The 21,039-nt window shown below is 35.0% G+C and overlaps 3 protein-coding genes across 8 annotated transcripts; 2 read left to right on the forward strand and 1 right to left on the reverse strand.

Annotated features, from left to right (window-relative positions):
* The first annotated feature begins 21 nt into the window (after window positions 1-21).
* On the forward strand, window positions 22-5,646 carry si:ch211-222k6.3. Of its 2 annotated transcripts, none has more exons than XR_015520973.1 (6): window positions 22-349; window positions 1,822-2,151; window positions 2,385-2,677; window positions 2,791-2,898; window positions 3,001-3,116; window positions 4,274-5,646. XR_015520973.1 is itself a non-coding variant. In NM_001083059.2 (6 exon segments), coding segments are annotated over 6 exon segments (954 nt in total). In that variant the 5' UTR covers window positions 22-291; the 3' UTR covers window positions 4,328-4,456.
* Window positions 5,647-6,509: 863 nt separating this feature from the next.
* On the reverse strand, window positions 6,510-11,609 carry si:dkey-102c8.2. Of its 3 annotated transcripts, none has more exons than XM_087304002.1 (4): window positions 11,442-11,529; window positions 10,952-11,281; window positions 10,430-10,717; window positions 6,510-10,289 (listed from the first exon to the last, which is right to left on the reverse strand). In XM_087304002.1, exons 1-4 carry the CDS (start codon window positions 11,488-11,490, stop codon window positions 10,150-10,152), a joined length of 807 nt encoding a protein of 268 aa, XP_087160128.1. In that variant the 5' UTR covers window positions 11,491-11,529; the 3' UTR covers window positions 6,510-10,149. The 3 variants fall into 3 exon arrangements, with proteins under 3 accessions (XP_087160128.1, XP_087160127.1, XP_087160129.1); XM_087304001.1 differs by having other exon boundaries at window positions 6,775-10,289; window positions 10,424-10,717; window positions 11,442-11,609; XM_087304003.1 differs by lacking the exon at window positions 6,510-10,289 and having other exon boundaries at window positions 10,398-10,717; window positions 11,442-11,510.
* A 4,796-nt stretch (window positions 11,610-16,405) lies between these two features.
* Window positions 16,406-20,645, forward strand: si:dkey-102c8.3. Of its 3 annotated transcripts, none has more exons than XM_087302778.1 (5): window positions 16,406-16,466; window positions 16,601-16,778; window positions 17,383-17,706; window positions 17,802-18,089; window positions 18,215-20,645. In XM_087302778.1, exons 2-5 carry the CDS (start codon window positions 16,721-16,723, stop codon window positions 18,298-18,300), a joined length of 756 nt encoding a protein of 251 aa, XP_087158904.1. In that variant the 5' UTR covers window positions 16,406-16,466; window positions 16,601-16,720; the 3' UTR covers window positions 18,301-20,645.
* The last annotated feature ends 394 nt before the right edge of the window (window positions 20,646-21,039 follow it).

Here is a 21,039-nt window from a genome sequence, read left to right on the forward strand (position 1 = left end):
CCCACAGTTTGCTAGCAAACCATACCCGTGCTCTTGCATCTAGCGTATAGGGCGGTGCTTTGTTTTTCTGTACTATTCTCAGCAGTCGATTTCAGAGTTTGTGAGGACGTTTTCAGCACCTCGAAAATAGTTTTAATAATTGCCTTTATTTAAAGCTTCTAAATGTGCAAAAAGTTTTAGATAAGGATTTAGGAAGCATCAAAAAACCGTGTTTCGTCTCTTGTAGTTTTACCTCCGCAGGCAGTTCTCGGATTACATCATCATGTTCAATTTAATCATCTTTACGGCAAAATGTTGAAGATTTTTATTAGCAAAGCCACGTTATGCCTGTTTCTGTCGCTCATTCGAGGTAAGTGTTCCACGTCTTTTCGACTTTTGCCGTTTTTATTAATATCGCAGCTTCTTCAAGTGTGGTTATGTTCACAGTCATTTAATCTCACTACGATCTACGTTGGAGCATATGACCCAAAATCATCATGAAATTTCTCACGTTTTAAGTGTGTGACTGCATTATAAGGATAACTGCAAAAGACTGGTTTAACAACATACGTAGCAGTGGAGTTGATTGGTGGGAATTGGTATTGGAATTGGAATGAATAAATAGGTATTCAGTTATCCGTCTCCAAATACTGAAAGTTCAATTTATCCTTTATATTGCTTAATATTAGATCGCAAAGTAACCAATATCTCATAATTTACCACTCATTTAACACTAAACATGACACTATTTCTAAAATAAATATCTATAAATCACAACTAAACTTTTGCAATGAGTGTTTGTACAGGTAATTTGCTATTTGTATTGGCGGTTAATGCTATTTTATTAAATAAAGTTGAATGTTTTTAGTTTCTTTGTTTCTTTTCTTTTTCGTGTTCCATGCATGCAAATTTAGGCCTGCAGACTCTTCTTTAATGAACTTCTAAATATTAGCCTAACCATCTCGAAAATGTTTTCAAGGTAAGAATAGCCTAGCTAGCACGCTGAAAAAAAATTAATTTGAACATTAAAAAAATGCTATGATGTTAGTGTACAATATCACAATTAAATAAAATATTTTTAATCTTTTTAATGCCAGAGACCACAAAATATGATAATGGTTTACAAGGGATTAATTAAATAATTTCATAAAGATTCAATTTAATTTGTGAAAAAGCAATATTACGAACAAGTCTAAAGAGAATTTGGAAAATAATTTACTAAGAGCATTTTTACATTTTCCTACTCATTATATTACTGTACCTTTTATTGATCAAACATTAATGTTTGTAAATACTTGTTTTATTTATTATTTACTTCATTCTGCTTTGTTTCTATCTATTATAGCGTATTGTAAACATATTTAAAGTTATTTTTTTTTAAATCATATTTTGTATTATTTTATAAATATATTTACTATATTTTATCAAATTTGTATTTTTTTATTTTATATATGTATAATAATAATTTTTAAAAATGGTTTTACTTTTATTGTTTTTTTTCATACAATATACTATAAAATGTATCTTAAATTTTTATGTTTTTTTCCCCTAAATATAATTGCGTATCACCGGCACAACTTTGCGGCACATTAGCAGTATGTGTAAGAAACATAATATTTATGTCAATTATTATATTTTTTGTGGTGAAAATTTGTAATAAAAATATTAGTAAAAAATAAAATTTATTTTAAACAGTGACAAATGTTTGATTTCTCGGACAAGAAGCATTCAGAGTCTTATTTTTATTTATTTATTTTTTCAGAAATATCTACTAATAAATTTAATTAGCAAACTCGCTATCATATGTTATACTTTTAAAATCTTTTCGTGAATGTGTTTCAGGTGTGTTTGGTGCTGATGCGGATAAAGTGAAGTCAATATCAGTGACTGAGGGAGATTCTGTCACTTTAATCACTGATGTTACTGAAGTACAGAAAACTGATCAGATACTGTGGATGTTTGGACCTCAAGAGACTCGTATTGCTGAAATATATAAGCAGAGCATGGACATGTTTGAAAGCAATAAGACATTTGGAGACAGACTGAAGATGGACAGACAAACTGGATCTCTGACCATCACAGACATCACAACTGAACTCTCTGGACTTTATAAACTCACCATCATTACCAGTGGAGGAACTACATATAAGAGATTCAGTGTTACTGTTTATGGTGAGTTCAGTGTCACTCTGACACACTGATTTATTATTTTATAGTATTTTCTGGTTCATTCTGGCAGAAATTCTGCAAGTGGAAACTTTAAAGAATAAAAATATTCTACTATATCAATTATATAATCATTTTACCTGCTGTCAGAAGTAGCACAGATAAAATTTGCCTAAATGTAGATTTGCTTCATTACTTTGAGCTATAAATAATAAAATCTTGTATTTTATGTTTTCTAGCTCCTCTTCCTGTTCCTGTAATCAGCAACAATACCTTAAGCAGTCAAAAACCATCCCCAGACTCCAGATGTTCAGTGTTGTGTTCAGTGGTGAATGTGAGTGCTGTGAGTCTCTCCTGGTACAAAGGAAACAGTGTATTGTCCAGCATCAGTGTGTCTGATCTCAGCATCAGTCTCTCTCTACCTCTGGAGGTGGAATATCAGGATAAAAACACCTACAGCTGTGTGATCAACAACACCATCACAAACCGCACCACACATCTGGACATCAGTCAGACCTGCCACACAAGTAAAGTTATGTCAGTGGTGATCACTGCGTATTTACTGACCTGCTCTTTTTCTTCAAATATTATGTAAACGAGATGAATGATGGAAATCCAAAGTGACCTGCTTTCTTTTTATTTTAGAAACTCCACCTGCTGCCATTTTCCTCCCTCTTTTAATTTCTGCTTTAGTTCTGGCTGGACTTGCTGCTGCAATGTACTTCTTATATAAAAAGCACAAAGAAAAAAAAGGTACGACTCATATTCATGTTTTATAACAAAACAAAAGCATTATTACTATTGCATTGGGGTTCTAACAATTGATGTTAATGTTTGACTCTTTTAACTCTTTAGTTGATGGTTCCAAACCAAGTACGCAAAGACTGACAACAGCCCAGACTGAGCAGACAGATGATATAGAGATACATTATGCCGAAGCAACATTTCACCTTCAAAATAAACCAAAAAATGTAAGCCATTAACATGCATGCCCATCATCACATCCAATCAAAACATTACATTTTGGGAGCATCTATTGAACACAAACTGAGAATTTTTAAAAGAATATCCTGCTATTTAGAATCATTATAATTAAAGATTAATTAAATCAGTTAAATAAATAAGATTAATTAAAGAACCAGGACTCTCAAGCTCTCAAACTCCAGTGACGGAAACACTACTGTTAACACCATTAATATAAATTAACATATAGATATTTATGACTAGGCATGGGCTGGTTTAAGATTCTGACTTATGATAACCTCGGAAAAAAATTAAATGGTTTCACAGCATCATGATTACAGCTCTAAAATATATATTTTTAAATGTCTGGGATAAAAAAAAACCTTTTTCCACATTGAACACAATATAATTTAATTTAAGAAACATTTTTTATATTTTCTAACAGTAAACACATTAGGCTAAATAATTCAAATGAATCATTGATTTCTGCTGTCTTCACTGGTGTCAATAACACAGATTTCTTTACATCATGAAAAGGCATCTTTGGATATCTTTTCATTCTTTGGATATAATCTGAGTCACTGCACTGTTCAGGTCTATTATAAGCATGTATGTTGGTGTATAGCAGATTTGTTTTTCAAATGTTTGCTAAATTAGGGGCTGACCCGAAGCTTTGATGTGGAGGTTTCTTTTCTGCTGGAGATACTATGAAACTAAATAAGTCATTAGAAAAACGTGTACAATAAAAAAATATATATACTGTAGAAATAACAGAAAATATTTGCAGTTTTAAAACCTTTACTTTTCCAAACCATGGTAAACCTTAAAAATGGCTTTCGTCCCATGACTATTTATGACTGTGTGATATTTCAAGTCTTCCAATGTATTGTAATAGATTTGTGTGAGGAACAGTTCCAAAGCAAACTTTAATGCATTTATATGACATCATAATTATTATTTATTCCAAATATTTATAGAGAAGAATAAGAACACTTGCGTTCTACATTTAATGCCATTTTTGTCACTTATTGAGATATCCGATGAGTCTTGAAGATGAAAATCTGCTCTCAGGGATATTTCCAATACCTGCACTGAAAAGTCACCCTGATATTCTCCAGAAGTGTTCTCTTCTCATTTCTCAATGGAATTTTGTGTTTTCTTACAGAAAGCAAATGGGACTAAGGAAATTATATACTCCAGTGTCAACATGATCACATGATGACATGAGACCATCCATTTAATTTCAGCACAGTGCTTATGTCTGGATCTGTGCTTAAAAATCTGAAAAGGGCAAAGGAATTCAGATGACCATATCGCGGTACTTTTTTTGTGGAAGAACCAGTTACATAAAAAAAGGAGGACTCAATATAATAAATTAGATTTGACTGCTTTGTCTTTTGCATATCCAAACAGTCCTATGACAAATATAGACACAGTTGAAGTCAGAATTATCTGCCCTTCTTTGAATTTTCTTTTCTTTTTTTTATATTTTCCAAATGATGTTTAACAGAGCAAGGACATTTTTACAGTATGTCTGATATTTTTTTCTGGAGAAAGTCTTATTTGTTTTATTCCGGCTAGAATAAAAGCAGTTTTAATTTTTTTAAACACCATTTTAAGAGACAAAATTATTAGCCCCTTTAAGCTTTTGGATAGTCTACAGAAAAAACCATTGTTATACAATAACTTGCTTAATTACCCTAACCTGCCTAGTTAACCTAATTAACCTAGTTAAGCCTTTAAATGTCACTTTAAGCTGTATAGAAGTGTCTTGAAAAATATCTAGTGAAATATTAATTACTGTCATCATGGAAAAATTTAGAGATGAGTTATTAAAACAATAATGTTTAGAAATGTGTTGAAAATCTTCTCAATGTTAAACAGGAAACAGGGGAAAAAATAAACAGGGGGGCTAATAATTCTGACCTCAACTGTACATGTGCATAAACACTGACAGTCCTATTGAGCTAAAGCTAACAGCAAAACAAGCAAAAGCTCAGAGAAATATGGGATTTATATTGTGTGTATATTGTTAGAAAATAGGAATCAATTTTTTTTTGTCTTCTTTTCTTTGAAACAAACAATTATTTGTATAGGTCATGTAAGGGTCATATATTAACTGAACTCCTCCTGTTGTGTGTGGGATGCGGTGCATATTAACTAGCGTTTTTGCAGAAGTACATAAATGCTGGTTTAACATTAAATTCAGCTCTGCAGAAACTCCCTGTCTGAAGAAAGGTGTTAAAACTGAACACAGAGTACAAAAAGTTTTATGCTTTTATTGTTGTGCAGAAAATTCATAGAATAAGAGGACTTATGTCTGGGGTGCGGCCAATCGAGGACTGAACAATGATTGATAAATGATGAATTTCACTAAACCCCACCTGTTAATATCAGCTGTCTATACAAGTTGAAGTCAGGAAAAGAAAGGGGTCGCGCACCTCCTTAATGTACCTTTTGCATTGCATTGAGGATAGCAGAATTTTGTGAATCGAATTATTCATTTGTATCCAATAAATTGTTACGGTTTTTGACATTGAAGAAAAACCTCTCCTGACCTTTTTTCTTAAACACGCGTGGAATTAAGTATTTCAACAATATATGTAGAACCACAGAGTTTATATATATATATATATATATATATATATATATATATATATATATATATATATATATATATATATATATATATATATATATATATATTAAATACCACAGTGGACCTACAGTTGAAGTCAGAGTTATTAGCCCCCCTGAATTATTAGCCCCCTGTGCATTTTTTCCCCAATTTTTATTTAACAGAGAGGAGACTATTTCAGCACATTTCTAAACATAATAGTTTTAATAACTCATTTCTAATAACTGATTTATTTTTATCTTTGCCATGATGACAGTAAATAATATTTCACTAGATATTTTTCAAGACACTTCTATCCAGCTTAGCTTGACATTTAAAGGCTTAACTAGGTTAATTAGGTTAACCAGGCAGGTTAGGGTAATTAGGCAAGTTATTGTCTAATATATATATAATTATTATTATATTATATATATTTATATAATTATATATATATATATAAATATATATATATATATATATATATATATATATATATATATATATATATATATATATATATATATATATATATATATATATATATTTATTTTTTATTTTTTTATTACTTTTATTATTATTTGCTCAGTTTTGATGTGCTTTACACAGAAAACTGCTCAATATCTCCTCAGGGTTTCTCATTTTATTGGTTCTTATGTTTAACAACTAAATTCCAGCACAACCTATCTCTTCAGTTCCTGTCTCTGTGTAGCACTGCAAGTCATTACATGTGCCGTCATACCATATAACTTCAGACAAACCGGCTTGCTTAAATTTAGCACACCTCTTTTTACTGAACCACTGATTCATGTTTTTGCCCTAGTTTAAACAGTAATTTATTTGTGTGCAGCATTTTTATGCAATCAGAAATCAATGTTATTTGTTGTGGTTAATAATATTTGCTTGAAAACAATTCCCATGACTGCTGTCTTTCCAGGATAAAGGGTGTGGCATCTGTAGTTGTCAGTTAAGTCTAGTGCTTCTTGTGTGTGATTGTGATAGAGGCAGAATCTCATATTTCAGTATTATGGCACTCAAGCAAGCATGACGTTGACAAGTGTTGTTTATTTGAAATAGAAAATCTGAAAATCTGTACTCTTTCAGATGCGAAATGTTTAATAAATCGTTATTTATAAATCGTTTTTGTACATATATTTTGCTGGAAAATGCTCTTTTTACATGAAACGAAAGAGGCAACTATTGAATAACTGTAAGATGCTGCCATCTAGTGGCCACATGAGATGACGACGCAGAGACATCTATTACTTGTGTATGAAATTGCAGAGATAAGATTATTGCAGGTCTTTAACAATTCATTACTGCTATTTTTATATCAGAACTACAGCAATAATACGAAAAATAATACTTGAAAAATACGAGAAATAATAATAAACATTTCATTGGTCATCTGGGTGTTTATAAGATGGCTTATGGGGTGCTCACCCTTTAACAGATGATGTCAATGTCATGTTTGTCAAAGAAAGATGCTACAAGAATCTAAACATACACTGATTTGGGGGTGTATAATTAAAGGCTGTAGTTCAAAAAAGTTAAAAACAAACAACAGATCAACTCTCCATATCGAAACAGCCACCAGAGGTCATCATAACATCACAAATATTTTTGACTCTAAAGGACAGTCGCTAAAGAAGCCCAAAAATGAGAATTCACCCATAATTTACTCTCCCTCAAATGGTTTCAAAACATCTAGTGTTTCTTTATTATGTTGAACACAAAATAAGATATTTTCAAGAATGTTGGAAATGAGCACCTTCAGGGCAGCTTTCAAAAGCAGGAATGCATCAAATCAAGTCTGAATTCAATTGTCTCAAGTCAGACGTTTTCTTCTCCCGAGTGTTCTACTTATACTGTGCATTGTTCATAAAACAAAAGAGGCAACTATTGAAGAATTGTAAGTTGCTGTCACCTAGTGGCCACATCAGAGGATGACATCAGTAATATCTTGTATTTGTTTATGTAACTGGAGGGACAATAATTGCAGGTCTCCACTTCCATCTCTGCTATTTTTATATCAGATCTACAACAATATGAAAAATAACACTTGGAGAAACATTTCAGTTGTCATCTAGATGAGAGTCTATAAGATGGCTTAAAGGAACTCACCTTTTGACAGATGATGTCAATGTCATGTTTTAAAAATCAAAATGTACATTGATGTTGGGGTATGTAATTAAAGAAAACACTGTAGTTCAAACATTTGCATTAAAGAAAAAAAAGGAAAAAACATACAAAGGATCAACTCTCTATATCAGCCAACAGAGGTCAGCAAACGTCAGAAAAGTGTTTGACTCGGTTTGACTCTAAAGTAGGACTGACCAAGGAGGTCCAAAAATGAGAATTAACCCACAATTTAGTCTCCTTCAAATGGTTTCAAAACTTCAAGTGTTTCTTTATTATGTTGAACACAAAAGAAGACATCTTCAAGAATGCTGGAAATGAGCGCTAAATACATTTCTTCAAAGCAGCATTCTAAAGCAGGAATCCATCAAGGAAAGTGTCCAAATTCTCTCTGAATCCACATTATGCTTCATTTACTTTCTCGAGTCAAAAGTTTCCCTCTCCTAATTGAATTTGGAAGACAGCATAGATGTATCCTTTGCTGTCTTTGCTATTTCACATGTAACCCCATCGGTCCTACACCACCCAACCCGCTCCGGGCTGGGATAGAATCGGCAACTTTCCGCATGGGAGTCTGTTGCTCTAACAAGGAGGCTAAAGACCATGGTCTCCTGCAACTGTCACTAGAGCACCTTTAGAGGTCAGAGGAGTGAGGTTTATGCCGAGATCAGACTGCATGATTTTCAAACTAGTCGTGTCACAGATGTTTTCACACTGCATGATTATCTGGGCTAGAGTTTCGTCGCTGCTTTGTTTACACTGCAAGATGGTTCGGCGACATGGACATTCACATTGCATGACTTTACTATAGGGAGAATCGCTGACAACTTCGTCCAAACTACGTCTCACAGCCAAAAACACGTAGTTTATCTTTTGTTATTAACTACATAATGAGAAAGAAGCCTTTAATGGGGTAGAACATGTACATGTTTGCTCACCTGGGTTTAAAGGGAATTAGCCATTTCTCCTCAACTTAAGTTGATAATAAACTAATTTCTTTCTGTATGAAACGTCAAACAGACACGGTTGCTCCTGAGTCCTGTCAAACCTCCACTAGTTTTTCCTCCATTTCGTGGGTCCAAATAAACCGAAAAAGAGCGCTTTTAACTTCTCCCCCAGCCTCCCGCTGGCCTGCAGCAGGTATACACACACACGCACACACAAGTGAAAGCTGCTCTCTCATTGGCTGTAGGCGATCGCTGATGTTATTTTCAGTCAAAACTCAATTCACACGGCGACTCATCGGCGATTCTCTCAGATCACGTCTTTGATTGTTCATACTGTGTGATTGTCACTCACGTGCACGAGCAGCGATTTGCCTGTGATTTCAGGCATTTGTCTGCGATCTCTCAAAACCTGTCGGCGAGCCAAAATCGGGGCTAAAATCACGCAGTCTGAACTAGGCATTACCTGCACAGCACTAACTAGCTGGCCTCCTTTACACACAGACCTTTGTGTTTGTGACAGTTGAGCTTATGGGCGATATGGCAAAAATGCAATCTCGATAATTATTTCCATTATTGAACGGTAACGATATATATTTTGATATAAGTTGTTAATGTTTCCAGATTTAAAAGAATGCAGCCACAAAAATCAGAGGATCCTTTCAATTTTTGGCTGATAAATTTTCAGTGGCCAAAAATTCCGTGCATCTCTAATATCAACACACTTTTAGATTCCTTGTGTTGCACATTCTTGTTGTGTGATTGGCTCTTAGATCAATATAGAGTAAAAAAAAAAAAAGTCCAGAGCTTATCGTTGTTATTGACATAAATCTTATTGCGATTCGATATTAATAAATACAGCATTTGGCATCTGGAAGCTCAATTTGGGGTTTCATTTTGTGTGTACTATAAATGTACATTTTTAACCAATGCTTTCTGATTTTGATTTCCACTAAATTTTTAACAAGAAGTTTGTATTGTAGTAAGAAAATATTCCTTTTAATTATCACAAAAGCTGTGTAGTTTGTTGTACATGAATAAACCCTTGTACTGTCCAAGAAGACTGTCTGAAATCAGGTTTGTGAGATTCCTTTCAGCACAAACTAATGGAAGTCAATGGTACAGGTATCCAACAATCTTCAAAATGATGTTTTTTTTCAACATGAGAAAGAAACTGAAATAAGCTTGGAAAAGAACAGTGGGTAGTAAATTGTGGCAAAAAAAAGTCATTTTGGGGTGAACTAAACAGCAGATGTTAGCTTGACGTTAAGATCCAACATTGGAAGACATAAAATATTGGTCCAAAATTGGTGAAATTTATGTCAAAATCTCTAGCATGATATTCTAGTTGACGGACACTTTTGGATTATGATTATGTCTTTTCATTCTAAATTTTACATAATAAACAAGCAGAGCGACAGCTGTAATGCCCAACACAGCGTAAATTAGTGAAGGAATCACATCATCAAACAGACTGTATAATTCTGGGGAAAGATGAAAAACACACCAATTAAATCTCTTGATAAAGAAACTGAAAACTAATCCACTGAATTAATTTCCAATATATTACTAGACATTGCAGAATCTTGACAAAAAGATGATGCCAGTAATTATATACCTTTACCTGTGTGGCAGAGTTGACTGATGTCCAGATGTGTGGTGTGGTTTGTGATGGTGTTGTTGATCACACAGCTGTAGGTGTTTTTATCCTGATATTCCAACTCCAGAGGTAGAGAGAGACTGATGCTGAGATCAGACACACTGATGCTGGACAATACACTGTTTCCTTTGTACCAGGAGAGACTCACAGCACTCACATTCAACACTGAACACAACACTGAACATCTGGAGTCTGGGGATGGTTTTTGACTGTTTAAGGCATTGTTGCTGATTACAGGAACAGGAAGAGGAGCTAGAAAACATTAATTATAATTATAATATAATTATAGCTTAAAGTAATGAAGCAAATCTACAGTTAGGCAAATTTTATCTGTGCTACTTCTGACAGCAGGTAAAATTATTATATAATTGATATAGTAGAATATTTTTATTCTTTAAAGTTTCCACTTGCAGAATTTCTGCCCAGAATGAACCAGAAAATACTATAAAATAATAAATCAGTGTGTCAGAGTGACACTGAACTCACCATAAACAGTAACACTGAATCTCTTATATGTAGTTCCTCCACTGGTAATGATGGTGAGTTTATAAAGTCCAGAGAGTTCAGTTGTGATGTTTGTGATGGTCAGAGATCCAGTTTGTCTGTTCATCTTCAGTCTGTCTCCAAATATCTCATTGCTGTCAAACATGTCCATGCTCTGCTTATATATTTCAGCAATACGAGTCTCTTGAGGTCCAAACATCCACAATATCTGATCAGTTTTCTGTACTTGAGTAACATCAGTGTTTAAAGTGACAGAATCTCCCTCAGTCACTGATATTGACTTCACTTTATCCGCATCAGCACCAAACACACCTGAAACGCATTCACAAGGGTGTATTGGAAAGAGACTCCAAAAAACATTTGACCTTTTCATGTCTTTTCTACTGTTCTACTGTTCCTTTCTACTGTTTCTAACTGAATAGTTAACCATATGCAATAACCTGTAAAGTTTAAGTAGCAATAAACATCTTACCTTCCATGCAAATTAAGAAGAAGATTAAACCCAACATGTAGCAGAACATCTTTGAAGAGTGACTGAAATGACTGTGGTTTCAGTTTACAGAGCATGTGGTGAAGATTCAGCCAATGACTGCTCATACTTATTGTCAGGAAGTCAAAATTAAGCTTAAAATGAACTTAACTGTTCAAAGACCATTTTAAAGCCAAAAATATTTTTGTTTTCACACTGACAGACTTGGTTCAAATGTACCAATGTATTACAAATCTTGAATCCGTTAGGTTTTTAAAATTCTGTTATAGTAACAGTACCATTTCACATATTCTTAACAACATTGTTTTTATTTTTCCACTCTCTAATCTGTCCGATATTAGACAATTCTCAACCTAAGAAATGGCTACTGACAAACATAAAGAATGTTAATTCTTGTACTCGCATAAACAGGCACCATGTTCAAATATAACATCAGTCAAACACACAAGTGTCAGAATGTTTTGGCACAGTTGCTGATAGGAACAGCATTGGTGTTGGCACTGTGGTCAGCTTGAGGATTTGTGAGTGGTTTGCAAATGCACGCACAGCCAAAGTGTAAGCTGTTTTTTCTCTCTCTCATCTTCCGCCCACAAAATCGATTTCCGTTTCTTGCTAAGAGACAGTGGTATTAGAGAACTGACAGTACATGATACGCTACTAACTGCTATCTTTTTAGTCTGTACAAAAGTATTAGTTCACCGTTTAGTTCAGTGGCACCTTCTGTAGATCATGTCACCAGTAGATTTCAGTAAAAGAATAGATAGAACCACAAATATTTACAAAATGTTTATTTGTGGGTAATTAGGTTAACTAGACAGGTTAGGGTAATTAGGTAACGAGGGGTGAATAGGATAATTGTATAAAGATGGTTTGTTCTGTAGACTATCAAAAAATATATAGCTTAAAGGGGCCAAAAATTTTGACCTTAAAATGGTGTTGAAAAAATTAAAAACTGCCTTTATTCTAGTCAAAATAAAACAAATGAGACTTTCACCAGAAGAAAAAATATTATCAGACATACTCTGAAAATGTCCTTGCTCTGTTAAACATCATTTGGGAAATATTTAAAAAAGAAAAAAAATCAGGGGCTAATAATTCTGTAAATATTGAAAAGGGGAAAACAATAAATCGTTGTATGTATGCTGTAATGTTTAAATAAATTTCCATTAAAAACATGTGAAGGTCATTTGACCATCAGGGAGAACGCAGCATCTCAAGAGTTCATTCTTTTGAGTTAACTTGGCAAGACTGGTCTCCACAATAATGCGTCCGTTCTGTGCGTTCTTGGAATTGAGAAGCAGCCATTGTGTAGCCCTAAATCGCAGTTCCAAGAACTACCTTTCATTTTTATTTCACCTCAGAAAGCTAATTGTAAATTCACAAGTAGTTAAAACTTTTGTTGCTTGTTCGAGTTGTTTCAGCTTATTATTAAAAATAGCTAAAACAACACAATTCTTGAGTTTTCGTTGTGACAACATAATTCTTTTATGGTCAAACTACTTAAATTTATAAAAACTAATAAGTAAACTAAATTCCTTCATGTTGTCCAAATACAAATCTGTCAAGTGGAACCCAGCATTTTTGACACTGTTGTAATATTTAAATGAACATTTAAAAGAATAAGTAAGAATACTAAGATTAAAAAATAGTCTAAACTCTGAGGGAAAAAAACTAAAGTGTAAGAAACATTAAACAATTCTGATTTCCATCTAAATTTAAAGTCGCTATTTCGAGATATGGCCTATCCAGTGTCGCCAGATTGGGTGGTTTCAAATTTGATTGTGCAGGTAAAAAATAGCATAAGCTTATGTCTTGAAAACTACTGCTTCTGGTACAGCAACAACTCATAGATATTTACATTAGATGTCGCCTACGTTAATGTTGTCATGGAGGAAATGCGTCAATTGAGCCGCCATTTTAGTACAGGGTAGCACTCCTTTACGCCCCATTCACACGGGGCTTCAGCGTCAACGCTTGACAGAGGGCGTGTCTGAAGTTAGGGCTGACGCGATCATCATTTGCAGTTACATATATTACACAGGCCTGTTGTATTTCTGTCTAATTTTAATAACATCAGTCTTTGAGCCCTAAAAGACAGCTTATTCGTATTTTGGTGTTGCCGCCATAAAGTTGTTTTGATTGGTTTGTTTTAGTGCGGTAACTTTATTGTTAGGAGAGCAATTTATAGTTTTCATGTGTTGTCACACCATTAGGAAAACGCAGGCAAAACAATACTATCTCCCACAGTTTCTATTCTAATTTGCAGGTGAATTCCAATTAAAGTATACATTGAAAAGCAAAGTCAAAGTAGCAGAAGTCAATGAATAAACTGTCCCTATACCAGCAAATATTAATCTAAGTAAAATAAACCTACACCAAATGTAAAAGCAGACACTTTTGTGCACCATCACCAATGACTTAAAGAATTGGAGCCCTAACAGGGGCATGCAGTTTTAAAGGACTGAAATGGTTGAGGGTGCAGGATATAGATCGCAAGTACCCAGAGGTGTAGCCAGTAATTTTAGGCCCTATGCACAAACATTTTTAACGGGCCCCTCTATTCATAAAATGAAGAGCCAGGGTGGAGTCATAGCCGGCCCTCCCTATAAGCGAACTAAGTGGCTGCTTAGGGCCCCGCCGCCACTAGGGGGCCCCCACAACCGCTAATGTTGCGTGCCGCTTCTTTGCTGAAATCATTTTTATTTGCATTTTACAAATTATCTTCATTGACAGTGCTTTAGTGCTTAAATATTTATAAATTTTCACTGAAAACTATATTAAAGTTGAAATTGTTTTTGTGTGAAAGTCATGTAATCAACAGGAAGCTAATAGGTTCTCATTTCTCATATGCATTGTGTTCTCGCTGTTCGAGTTTGTTCTTCTAAGGAAACCTGCAAGACCGATTGGTCACCACAAGAACATTAACCCGTACACGGACACAGGAATGGCCTTTGCTTTATTGCCTGCCATAATATTGCTGATTTATATTGGAAATTGGACCACGAAATTTAAACGAAACTAACATTTTCCTTCACATATAGAAAACTGAGGGGGAAAATGACGATGAGAAGAGACAAGCACAAAATAATTTTTTTGATTTTTTTTTAAGTGCTAATGATGATGGTAAAGACATAATCTAGTAGCACATTTATTGAAAATAGGCAGTTACAAATTAGCAAACGTCGTCTACTTATATGAAATATTTTATTTTTTTCTGGTTTTACAGACTCGTTTTTAGTTTAAAACGCATTTGAAATGCAATATTGAAGCGTCTTTCACTGATATTTTGCACACTGGGAATATTGTTCCTGGCACATGTTTATAAAAGTTATGTCCTAATTTAATTATTCAGAGTTTAATATAAGCTCTGAACCCTGCATCTCAAATGTAAGAAAACAGGGAAGAAGACTGAAGGAAATAATAAAGTTGTTTTTGAGTATTAACATTAACCCAGTGATTGTTGCTTCCCTTTTTCCATGTTTTTTATATGAAATCTTTTTATATTTACTTTGCTTATTGGTTTTGATTATTTATGAATGTTTTTTGCATTAATGTTAATTGTTTTGTTGTTGTTTTCTTGAGTGCTTAATGAGTTCAGAATGTATATACCTGTATTATTACCAAGTAGTGCATTTTCACTTTTGGTTAATTATTGCTCACTGTCTTGTATTGCAGGGGTTTTACTTTTGGAATTTATTCAACCAAACAAACAAAAAAAACTCAACCTAAAATCTTTTATAGCAGGGGTCACCAAACTTGTTCCTGGAAGGCCAGTGTCCTGCAGATTTTAGCTCCAACCCTTATCAAACACACCTGAACAAGCTTATCAAGGTCTTACTAGGTATACTTGAAACACCCGAGCAGGTGTGTTGAGGCAAGTTGGAGCTAAACTCTGCAGGGCACCGGACCTCCAGGAATGAGATCGGTGACCCCTGTTTTATAGGATCTTCAATCTGTTTGACAAATTTATCCAATATGTTTAAAACACTCCAGAAGGATGCAAAGTAGGAATCACTGGTCCCTTCATTTAAGATTGTTTCATTTTTTAAGCTGGTAGTTGACAAAAACAGTGCTGTTTTAAAATGTACAAGTCATTCGGAGACTTATTAGGTAGAAAAAATAAGGGTTTATATTTCTGTTTCATTGATTATATTTAATAAGCAATAAAATAATTGTGGGCCGGTTTCCAATGGCAATACTCCACTATTTAGAGCAAGGTAGGGCCCCATAATCATTCTGCCCCAAAATGTACAGGGCCGGCCCAGGGTGGAGTGGTTGGGGCGGGGAGTAGATGTGAGTGATTGCGGGCGACCAGCAAAAGTGAACAGCAGGGGGGGTAGGGGTTGGTGCGGTTCGCAGAAGTGGAGAGTGGGTGGGGTGGGGGGCATTGGGGGATGGTGGTGTGTGGGCCATCAGCAAAAGTGAAGGAGGAAGATGATTGAAGATGATACAGGTACTTGACTGGCCTGTCTACATTCCTAACCTGTCTCCGATAGAGAATGTGTGGTGCATTTTGAAGTGCAAAGTGCAAAAGACCCCATACTATTGCCCACCTTAAGATGTGTTTGACATAATTACACCTAAAGCACTTTATCAGTGTCTTCAGTCTCTAAACGTGTTTTAAGTGTTGTGAAAAGGAATGACATTACAAAGCGGTAAATGCTTTACTGTGTAAATGTTATTTTTAATGCTAAAAACAATAAAAGTCATGAGGAATACATTAAATAATGTTTGTTGTTCAGTCTGCAATAAAATACTTAAGTCAGAGTAAATTTAGAAACCATTACTTATTATTTGCGTACATTTCCATTCTCTCCTAACTTCTTCTGATGTGGACTTAAATTAAAACAGCTGCATTCACTTCCTTCCTACTGTATGTAACATTTGAATCAGTGTAACGGTGCTGACGTGCTCCGTACTGACACTGTTCCCAGATCAGCTTCTGTACACGCGATTTGGAGCGAAGGGGGTAGAGACCACATATTTTCACATCCCAATTTTTGACAGGTATGGTATAGGGCGGTGCTTTGTTTTTCTTTTCACTTCTCAACAGTCGATTTCAGAGTTTGTAAGGACGTTTTTAACATCTTGAAAATAGTTTTAATAATTGTCATCATTTAATCTTTAAAATGTGCTTACAGTGACAGGTAAGGAAAGGAAATCCTGTTCAGAAAACCGTGTTTCGTCTCTTGTAGTTTTATCGCCGCAGGCTGTTCACCTTCTCGGATTACGGCATCATCATTTGACGTTTAATCATCAAAATGTTGAAGATTATTATTAGCAAATCCACGTTATGCCTGTTCCTGACGCTCATTTACGGTAAGTGTTGCAGTTTGCACTTTTTTTAGTATCGCATCTTCCATCTTCTCTGCTAGTTAGTGTTGTTGTGAACTCACAATTCATGTAATTTCCTGACGATATAATGGACCATGATCCAAAATCATCACGACATACTTCACGTTTAAAGTGGGGGCATTATCATAATTTGCTAGTTGTAGGCAATTAATCATATTTTATGTATTTAATAACGTTGAGTGTTTTCAGTTTCATGTTCTCTGTCTTTCATGCAAATTCAGGCCCTCAGAATCTTCTTTAATGAACCTAATAGCAGCCCACTATACCTTCTTGAAAATCTTTTCAAATATAAATATTTAAAGTCTCACTGGGGAAAATATTGCATATTTAATATTAACATGGAATACTAATAATACTGTTACACATTAACAGTACACGACAATTTGTATGTCAATGTTTTTTGTGATGCAAAATTGTGAAAAGTAATTTTAAGAAGAAAAAAAATGTATGGTTTCAGGGACAAGAAGCATTCAGAATCTTATTTTTTTTTAAATCCACTAATAAATTTAATTAATACACTCCCTATCATATATTTTACTTTTCAAACCTTTTCGTGAATGTGTTTCAGGTGTTTTTGGTGCTACAGATGAATTCAAGTCAGTATCAGTGACTGAGGGAGATTCTGTCACTTTAAACACTGGTGTTTCTGAAGTACAGAAAACTGATCAGATTCTGTGGATGTTTGGACCTGATGAGATTCGTATTGCTGAAATATATAAACAGAGCATGGACATGTTTGACAGTGATGAGAAATTTGGAGACAGACTGAAGATGGACAGTCGAACTGGATCTCTGACCATCACAAACATCAGAAATGAACATTCTGGACTTTATAAACTGAACATCATCGGCAACCGAAATTCAATCAAGAGATTCAATGTTACTGTTTATGGTGAGTTCAATGTTACTCTACATAATTAATTTTGTTTAATACAAAATTTCTGCTTCAAAGAATAGAGATAATAATAAAAGCTCTTTGTTTTCTAGCTCCTCTTCCTGTTCCTGTCATCAGCAACATTCATTCAAACTCATCATCATCAGACTCCAGATGTTTAGTGTTGTGTTCAGTGGTGAATGTGAGCGCTGCGAGTCTCTCCTGGTACAAAGGAAACAGTGTATTGTCCAGCATCAGTGTGTCTGATCTCAGCATCAGTCTCTCTCTACCTCTGGAGTTGGAATATCAGGATAAAAGCACCTACAGCTGTTTGGTCAACAACACCATCACAAACCACACCACACAACTGGACATCAGTCAACTCTGTCAGAGAAGTAAAGGTATGTCAGTGGTGATCAGTGTCTATTTACTGACATGCACCTTTTATTTAAAAAATGATCTGAACATGGAATATAAAGGAACTGTTGGTCAAAATGTAAAGTGAACTGCTTTCTTTCTGTTTTAGAAACATCACATGCTGCTATTTTCCACCCTGGATTCATTTCTGCTTTAGTTCTGCCTGGACTTGCTGCTGCAGTGTACTTCCTATAAGCACAAAGGGAAAAATGCATGACTCATGTTCATATACTGTAACAAAAAAAATATCAATTAGTACTATTGCATTGGATTTTAACAAGTGATGGTAATGACTGACCCTCTTAACTTTTTAGTTGATGTGGCGAACCAACAATGTCTGAGGTGATTCTCTTGAGCAAGGCACCGAACCCCCAACTGCTCCCTGGGTGTGTGTTTACAGGTGTAAATCACTTTGGGTAAAAGTGTCTGATAAATGTAAATACTCTCTCTATTTTCTCCTATAGATATATCTAGTCAATATTTTCTCATTATTTGCTTAGTTTTGCTTTGCTTTACACAGAAACTACTCAAGATCTCCTCAGGGTTTTTCTTTTTATTGGTTCTTACGGTTAACAACTAAATTCCAGCACATGCCATCTCTCCAGCCCCTGTCTATGCTGTTTGCAAACTGCAAGCCATTACATGTCCCGTCATTCCATATAATTTCAGACACACTGGGCTTGCTTAAATTTAACAGCTCTTTTACTGAACCACTGGTTCTTGTTTTTGCCCTAGTTTGAACAGTAATGTATTTGCAAATGTGCACAGCCTCAGCTCAAAGGTTTTTAAAGTAATTTTCATGCAGTCAGAAATCATTGTTTGCAGTATTTCTCATTACTCTTGTTTTTCCAGGATTAACTGCAGTTGTCAGGTAATGTGGTTCTTGTGATAAGTGTCAGAATCTCATACTTCAGTATTAATGGCACTCAAGTGAGCATATACAATTTGCTGTTGCAACCCAGCAAGCATTTTTTTTTTTTAATAGATGTTTATTAGACGTCATCTTGGCTAAAACAAGGCTAAATTTGGGCTGTCAGTGAAAATCTAATAGACGAATAGGCCAAAACTAGACTAGTCATTGAATAAACAAATGAATGACCACACATTTAAAGTCTGTCTATTCTATCTATTTGATGACTAGTCTAGTTTTGGGCTAGACGTCTATTAGATTTTCACTGACAGCCCAAGTCAAGGGTCGGGAACCATGTTTCAGCAAAGAGCTTTTCAGTTTTTTTTTTTAGCAAATACATTTTTTAAAAAAGCCATAAATCTGCATTTGTTACTGTATTGTTACTATAAATAATACAGGTTTAAAAAAAAAATTATGTCCAAGCACGACAAATATGAAGCATTACATTGTGCATGTCCATGAATGAAAAAAAAAGTATGTCCTTTTATTGTTAAGAGTTTTTATTAATTTAGCTGTAAAAATTACAACTAAGAGGGAATTGTAATTGTATTTTCGATAAGAAACTGATTTCTAGTGATGGTTATATTTTTATATAATATTAATGTAATAAAATAATAAACTATTATTGAATGAAGACAACTGGAGAGCCACGTATTTTTGGTCAAAGAGCCACATGTGGATCGAGAAAAAATAGGTTCCCTACCACTGGCCCAAGTTAAGCCTTGTTTTAGCCAAGACGACTATGTTTAGACCCACATAGCAAAATTTCTCTGGCCCAGCTCTGGCCCACACAATCAGGCAGGCACGTGCACACATAGGGCTCAACCTGTGCACTGCACATGCCCTTTTTAGTCTTGGATAGAAAGTGCCCTTCCAAAATGATCAAAAGTGCCCCCGCGACGCGACACACCCTCGGTCCCACCCTTCAGTAGGCGCGCGACAACACCCCTCTTGAGTACGCGCGCGACAACACAGCTGATCAGAACGCGCGAGACAACACCGCTCTTTAGTACGCGCGCACTCTTTAGTACACGGGCCAACCAGCCCCAGCCCCAGGCTTCTAGACAAGGGCCAAACACAGACTATATCTGGGCCAAGTCTCAGCCAAGTTAATAACTCATAACTGAGCCAGTAAGGTTGGTGTGTCACGATTGCAATGAAATTGATAAACCCATGAAGCTTTGCGCTTTAGGCACACTATGGGCCTTGTTTTTTCTCAGTGACCTGATTGGTAGAATTGATTTATTTAATCAAAAAATATTTTAATGTATTTTAAATGTGGGTCAAGACTGGCCAAACTCACGTGGCCCACAATCAATTTTTTAAATCTGGGCCAAATACTAAGTTGTACATCTGGCCCAAATCTTGTGTGCCGCATTATAGACGGTGCCACCTCTGCCAAACCCAGGCCATGGTTGGCCCACATGCTGTATGCCAGTGCCGGATGAATGCCTGCTGTCCCAGCTTAATGCCAAATCTGGGCCAGAATTCTTTGCTACTAGGGGATGTCTATTAGACGTCTATTGAACAAAAACTTGTTCGCTGGGAATTGCCGTTGTTCTTAATCAGAAAAATCGGACACACTGTACTCTTTCAGATATGCAATGTTTAATCAATTGTTCTTTATAAATCGTTTTTGTACATATATTTTGCTGGCAATATTTCATTCGTTCATGTCCATGAAACGAAAGAGGCAACTATTGAATAATTATGTTACTGCCAGCTAGTGGCCACATCAGAGGATGACACCTTATCCTTGTGTGTGTGAGGGAAGATTAGGTTATTGCAGGTCAACAATCATCGTTGCAATTTGATATCAGAGCTACATCTAAAATATGAAAAATAATACTTGGGGGACCATTTCATTTGTCATCTAGATGGGTGTTCATAAGATGGATTAGAAAGACTCACCATTTAACAGGCGATGTCAATGACATGTTTGTCAAAGATGCAACAAGAATCAAAATGTACACTGATTTGGGGATGTATAATTAAATTGAAGGCTGTAGTTCAAAAAGTTGAAC

Source organism: Danio rerio, chromosome 22, assembly GCF_052040795.2.
Source record: "Danio rerio strain M-AB ecotype USA chromosome 22, GRCz13ab, whole genome shotgun sequence".
In the NCBI taxonomy this organism is placed as follows: Eukaryota; Metazoa; Chordata; class Actinopteri; order Cypriniformes; family Danionidae; genus Danio; species Danio rerio.